This window comes from Neophocaena asiaeorientalis, unplaced genomic scaffold (genome assembly GCF_003031525.2).
Source record: "Neophocaena asiaeorientalis asiaeorientalis breed wild unplaced genomic scaffold, Neophocaena_asiaeorientalis_V1.1 scaffold476, whole genome shotgun sequence".
NCBI classification, from domain to species: domain Eukaryota; kingdom Metazoa; phylum Chordata; class Mammalia; order Artiodactyla; family Phocoenidae; genus Neophocaena; species Neophocaena asiaeorientalis.
In genome coordinates this window covers 397165-404545 of record NW_020172178.1, presented here as the reverse complement: position 1 = coordinate 404545, position 7381 = coordinate 397165, and the positions used below count along the sequence as shown (strand labels likewise).

Below are 7381 nucleotides of genomic sequence, written 5' to 3'. Positions count from 1 at the left end.
GGGGGGGGGGGGGGGGGCTCCTCTATCATCTAAGAGAAACACTGTCCAGAAATGTATTACGTAGGCAAGCTAAGTTTGAGAGAGAATTGAGATATGTCAAGTACCTTTTTCTTTTTCGCTGTATCTGCTTATGTTACTGTTGTCACTGTACAAAGGTCCTGCCGCGGCGTGGGGCTTGCAGCTGTGATATTGTGCATTGAGTGTATTGACTGTTATGTGAATCAGATGCAGCAGGACCTTGCTGATATCACAGTCTCGGTATGGATACTGCTCAATGAAATGGAGGGAGAAGAATATAAACGGTTATTCTGAAGGGTAAATTTTTCCACTTGATCTTGCTAGATATTTTTCTCAGTCTCTTCTGGGTATAATAAAAAGAAAAATATAGAAAAGCAGAAACATAAATTCTTATCATGGCCTTATTTTGACAAGGGACTGTATCCCCTTCCTCTTGCACCAAATCATGGATGGCAACGCATGCCATTTTGTAGTTATAATTCCTTTCAAGAAAATTACCTGGCATAAACATTTGGTGTATGAATACAACTTTAAATAGTTTTCTTGTTTTCTGACATAATAATTAATATATAGATAAGATATGAGGTTCCGAGCATAAAGAGAGATTATTGATCAATAGGCATCAGATTTTGCTTCAAGCATTTTGGAGTATACACCGGCACGGTCTACATTTCTATTTTCATTCCAACGGCTCTTTACTTCTCGACACTAATTGTGTATCATGCGTCTTCCTCTGAAGGTCAAATTACTATCCCACAGAGATCTCTTAAATGTTCTCTCTAAGAGAATCATTCCACCCAAAAAATGAGTGACTACAGCAACTCACCTTGTAAAGGATGACAAGCAAGGCCTTCAACCACATCTGCCGGATGTGAGGTTTTAGGGACCAGAGAGAACAACGAGGTGGCTGTTGGAAATAATGCCGTAGTTGAGGACAAGAGCAGTATTTGAGCACCTGAACCACCAAGGGGAGAAGGTGTTTTCCCAAATTAATGTTATAGTCCATAACCTGAAATAGGAAAAAACGTAATAACTGAAGGAAAACTATAAAGAGCATTTATAAGCCAAAAGGAAAACTTTGAACCATCAAAACACGGGAGAAATATTTTACAGGTATCTCACAAAATAGTAATAGTAACGGGGGAACTAGTAACTAGATGGATCTTCACTAATACTCAGCTGTCTATGATGGAGAGAGAATACATCATTTCAGATACCAAAAATCCTAGCTCACAAGAAATTTAATAACTTGTAACTTAAATAGTTTTGATCTACTTAACTATTTAATTTATCTACTTAATTATCTGTTGAAAATAAATTTTATCTTTTAAAATGTCCCATTAAACTATTAACTAGAATTAAACTAGAATCAATGAAAACACATAGTATTGGTAATTATGTAGGGAAATGGGCATTCTCAGACACCACTAGCAAGAGTATTTCTCAACGTTTCAGGAGAGCAATTTAGAAACATGTATTCAGAAGTAGGAAAAAGCACATAGCCTCTAATACAGCAATTAAATATATCCTAAGGAAATAATCTGACAGGCATTCCCAGGTGTATGCATAAAGATATCCAGCATTATAGCCACCGCAAATTGAAAACAACCTCCATATTCAACAATATGGAATTAAATAAAAGATTGTTTATATGACAACAGAATACTGTGTAGCCATTAAATGGAACATGGTACAAATTTATTTACGTGATATGAACTTCATAATAAATTTTAGGTTTAAAAGATACAAATATGTATATATATACATATTCATACACACATCAGGCACATATATATATCAGTATGTATAAATGATCCCATTATTATAAAAAAATATGTGCACATATACATATACACACATATGTGTGTATGCATGTATATGTGAATGTATGTAAATCTGGAGCCAGTGACATACACCAAAATGTTAGTAAGTTATATTTGTCATGGGTTTCCTGGAGATTTGCATTTTAATTTTTTTCTTATATATCTAAAATAAATATGCATAATGTGAATATAGAAAGAGAGAAGTGAGGGAGGAAGGGAGGTAAAGTTTGGTATCTGAAATGATGTATTCTCTCTCCATCATAGACAGCTGAGTCTTAGTGAAGATCCATCTAGTTATCAACACCAGCAAGAGACATACATATTGCTCCCCCTTTGCTTCTCTGTGTTCATTATATTAACGATCTATTTGAGCTAAATAATAACAGCTACCATCACTGAGTCCCTACCATGAGATAGGCACTGATTAAGGCGTTTGCAATATGTTGTCTCTAATCTTTCCCCCAAAAATCTATTACCAGTGAGCAAAGCAGCAAGGATGCTTAACAGTTAATAACAGTGGCAGAGCTGAAATTCACACCCATTTCTCTCTAGCCCCAAGTTCTACACCCTTTGCAGATTGGGACAGCCATTTCGGACAGTGAGATTCGTAACATTGGTCAAAGTAGGCATATATATACCCAATGATCTGTTACGTCTGCTCCTGGACCCATATCCCAAAGGAATTCTTACACTGGTGAATAAGGTGCACGTACAGAATGTTCACTGATGATCTGTATGGGGTGGTGAGGAGTTGGGAGCAATGTAAGTGTCCATCACTGGGGGAGTGGATAGTTAAATCATGGAAAATGTATACCATGATGTATAATACAGCAGTTAGAAGTAGCAGATAAACATGAAAAAAGCCAATGATGATAAGGTGACATGAAGTAAGTTGGATGATTAACTCAACTCTCCACTTGAAGCCAAGAAAGGAAAACGGTTTAAAAGAAAAAAACCTACAAACAAAACTTCCACACTTCTTTATTGTTTAATGGGTAGAGTTTCAGTTTAGGACGATGAAAAAGTTCTAGAGATGGAGGGTGGTGATGGTTACCTAACAGCGTGAATATACTTACTGCCGCTGAGCTGTACTCTTAAAAATGATTAAAATGACAACGGAACGTCACTCAGCCATAAAAAGAAACGGAACTGAGTTATCTGTACTGAGGTGGGTGGACCTAGAGTCTGTCACACAGAGCGAAGTCAGTCGGAAAGAGAAAGACAAAGACCGTATGCTAACACATATATATGGAATCGAAAAAAAAAAAAAAGGTTATGAAGAACCTAGGGGCAGGATGGGAATAAAGAACAGACCTACTAGAAAATGGACTTGAGGACACGGGGAGGGGGAAGGGTAAGCTGTGAGAAAGTGAGAGTGGCATGGACATATATACACTCCCAAACGTAAAACAGATAGCTAGTGGGAAGCAGCCGCATAGCACAGGAAGATCAGCTCAGTGGTTTGTGACCACCTCGAGGGAGCGTGGGTGGGAGGGAGGGAGATGCAAGAGGGAGGGGATAGGAGGATGTATGTATACGTATCGCTGATTCACTTTGTTATAAAGCAGAAACTAACACACCACTGTAAAGCAATTATACTCCAATAAAGATGTTAAAAAAAAAAGATTAAAATGCTAAGTTTTCTGTATGTTTTACCCCCCCCAAAATCCCCAACTCCCTTTATGATATCAGGCTGTTGATGTCCTCCACGTACCCCTGCCTAATAAAGCAACTTGTGCAAAACTTCACACTTAACCAATGTCAGCTAAATGGAATTTAATGACTTGTTTGTACTAAAAGCCTAACGGCATGACTCCTGAAAGCTTACACTTACTTGGGCAATTCCTGCAATAAACGCATTAAAGCAAGTGGACAGGCGCATTTTTTGAGGTGCAATCATGAAGCAACCTTCCTGCTGGTCGTAGCCAAGTAAGACATACAGGTGCCGCTTGACCGTGTTGAAGGCCTTGGCGCTGCTGATGTCTGACTCGGCGCTGCTCTCATCCTTGGCCATGAACTTCATGAGCACTGTAATTAGCTGGTGCACTGTCTGGTGGTCGATCCCAGCATCTTCAGGGAGCAGGTCCTTGATGGTGTTGTCATTCTCAGGGGACTGTTGGCCTGTCGGTACAAGAAAGGCCATCAGTGGGTGGTTCCCCCACAGGTAAGTTTACACTAAAATCTCACTGGTCAATGAAGCACCATAGCACCCTATTTCATTCTTTATATCGATAAAGCCTCTAAATATTTAAAGGTCTGCTCTAGACAAACTTAAAGGCACAATATGGCCTACTGAGCAAAGCACTGGTCCCAGGGTGGAAATTACAACGACCAAGTGATTTGGGAAGAATAAGGGAACGCAAAAAAAAAGGAGACACTATAAAGCAAAGTTATCTTCAAACAGCAAGACAAATACCTACACAAACTTTGCATTTAGCAAATTTTTGAATATCTTGGCAAAGTTTTATCCTCACTAATAAAGAGAAGTTTCCCTTCCAGCTTTGTAAACTAAGCGTGTAAGAATAACCACAAAAATCATTTTCCTAAAATCTACTGAGCGACTAAAACATCCATTGAGTTATTTTGTCTAAATTATAATCTCAATTCAGTTATGTTCAAATATCAGCTGATACAAAAAGAAAAGTTTTCTTCTCCAAATTCTAAGATATTAGCAGTGTGTACTCTTTGAATGATACAGGCAAAATTAGAAATAGCAAATTATAAGCCCTGCTGTATGTAATGAGAAACATATAAGGGGTGGGAGGGCACAGACAGAAAGAAAGAAGCATGAACTTTTAAAAACAGAGAAAAACACCACATGAAGGTGAGCTGAAAGTTCACATGGAAAGAAAAAATACCGTAGCCCTTGACTTACTCTTAACCTAACAAATAATTATATCTGAGTAGGTCCCTGACATTGACTTTCTCTGTTATTTCTCAAAGTCAGAAATTATACCCTGTCTCCCCTTGTTTTCTGCCTTTTCTGATCTGGTTTAGTTTAGGACTTTGAGGGAAGGAAGAGTGAGATTTGCTCTTCCATATTTATGTTTATGTTTTGGGCCTTATTCAAAATACCCTATATGCATTCTTGTCCTTCCTTTGACAAGCCACATGAGAATTTCTAAATTGGAAACAAAGTTTTTGCCTGGTGGGTTAGACCCACACACCAGCATTCTCATCTCTCATCCTGAGAGGAAACATTCTAAATGATGACAAGCTTTGGTTACAAATCATTACAAACCAAACTTTGATTCTACCCATTTTAATTATGGCATGCAGGATACAACCAAGAGCTAGGTAGTAATTTATATCCTTTAACGCCTCAACTAATTTGGCAAAAATCTCAACCTTCTAGGACCAGCCAAGAGAAGCAAGATAGAAGAAATGTTTCCTGGGGACCACAGAAATTAGCTGTCTCAAGCCTAAACACTTTCTCTGAAGTAGTGGCATGAAGGTAATGTCAAATTCTGAATTTACTAGTTTAGAACTGCACATAAGGTTACATGCTTGGTTGTCTAGTTTTCCCAAGATGATCAGAAGAATGTTGACCTTTTCAAAAGTGATACACTGAGATGGGATAGTTGACAATGAGTAAAGAGGCAGCAGAATCAACTAAGTCTAAGAACCTCTAGTAGAGGGGAAACCACCTAACAAACTTCAGTATGACCCTCGGACATTAACAACATTTTTCGGTCTCATAGAGTCTGTTCATGAAGGAATAAACGTATGCAATGTACTTTAGAGAAGTTTTAACCAAAAATTGTTCAAATAAAACCTAAGGATTTGTTTATTACACCGTTTCCCATGCAGAGAGTGGTCAATAAATTGTTACCATTATCATCATTTATGAGGCATGCATGACCCATCAGGAAAAATAATCAATTCATGTGGAACACCCTATTTCACGAAAGGTCATAAATGTAAAGCATTACTGTATATTATAATTAAATTAAATGTCTGAAATAGAAGATCAGACCAAATCCTTATTTTAAAAGTTTAAAGAACTATCTTTTCAGCATTGAAAAATATTTAGTCTTGATTTTGTTTTTTTTTTTTTCCATCGGAGTATTACTTTACAACTAGCAGGACGGTATTGCTCTGGGCAAGCTCGGGCCAAGAATGTGACAAGTGTGAGAATCTAGGTTACCTGCAGCGTTCAGTGTTATTGTAGCAGCAAGCAATGGCTGTTAGGATGATATAGCTTCATTCCTCAATTCGTTTTAGCTCTGGGGGGCAAGGTTTAGGACAGCATGTATCACTCAGCCCTGCTCAGCCACCTCCAAGTCTAGACTGGCTTGACTCCAAAGTTAAAAATGGAACTGAGGAGGAATTGAGAGGAGATGCAACTTTGTTTTTTAGCCCTGAGAGTCTAGGGGACTCAAACAGAAGAAAGGGAGATCCAGACAAGGCCCAGCTAGGACACCGGCTCCCTATTTCCTCCTATCTAGTTCAAGTCTAGAAAATAAACTATCAGGCTTCAAGTTTAAATATTTCAAATCTCTTCGCCCCATTGCAAGTAGACATTCATTTTAAAAGTGTGTAACCTTAGTTTTTCCCATCAAATCATATTTTCCTAATGACTAAGTATCATTTCAAAGGGCCCATCCTCATTTTGGATTCATCTTCATCGATCTGCAGTGCTTAGCTTTAAGTTTGCTGCTCTTTGCTTTCCCTGAATAGCCAGTAATGAGTGATCTTTCACAAACCATTAAATGTACTGAAAAAAGAACTAGTTAATGGAACTTTTTGCATAAAGTGAAAGAAATCTCTTTTCATTCCAATAATTTACCCCTCCAAGTGTGGGCTTTGCAAGTCTACGCTTTGTATATTGTCTTTCTTTAAAAATAGCGTTACCTCAATAAAGTTACCTCAATCAAACCCCTAAGAAAAATGAGCTTAGGAAAGCTGACATTTTCTTTATGGATAAAGACAATATTACTATTTTAGTTATCTATAAAAGATATAAAATTTCCAGTTTAAAACTAAATGCCTGTAATATTTTCTCTAAATGTGACAATTAAAACACTTCCTTTTGAATTCTAGTCTGTGAAATTCCTATATCTGTTTTAACTATGGAGATTTAACAGGTTAAGGGATTTGATTTTATCATTTTTGTAAAGAAAAATGTAAAAATCTTTATTACCATGGGGGCAGAGCTACTCCTACCCTCACTTTAACATGGACCGGGTCCATCATGACCTGTCCACAGAGTGGCACAACTGATTGAAACGCCACGGTATAACACAGTTTTATTTATTCAGAAGATGTGAAACCAGGCAGGACCAGGATCTGCTTTTCCAGACTTATCTCCTATTGCTCCACCCTAAATGCTCCACAGTCTTACACACGGGGCTACTCCTGGATCTCAGAACGGAGCCAGCCTTTTCCCACCTTGGTGTCTTTGCTCGTGATGATCTCTTCACCTTGCACGGTGGTCCTCCACCCGCACCCCCAACTTTATCCTATGGATCTGGTCCCCAGAAGCCATTCTTATTAACATGCCCACCCTCCTCTCAGCAACTGGGGTCCCTAAATCTATA

The 7381-nt window shown here is 38.2% G+C and overlaps 1 protein-coding gene across 2 annotated transcripts in view; it reads right to left on the bottom strand.

Annotated features, from left to right (window-relative positions):
• UNC79 (unc-79 subunit of NALCN channel complex) overlaps nucleotides 1–7381 on the bottom strand; it is a 195729-nt gene that overhangs the window by 79401 nt on the left and 108947 nt on the right. For both annotated transcript variants that reach the window (XM_024759179.1, XM_024759171.1), the window contains exons 24-26: nucleotides 3676–3962; nucleotides 845–1027; nucleotides 105–267 (exon numbers count right to left, since the gene is read on the bottom strand). In XM_024759179.1, the coding sequence (XP_024614947.1) occupies nucleotides 105–267; nucleotides 845–1027; nucleotides 3676–3962 (633 nt within the window). The remainder of the gene's footprint in view (nucleotides 1–104; nucleotides 268–844; nucleotides 1028–3675; nucleotides 3963–7381) is intronic.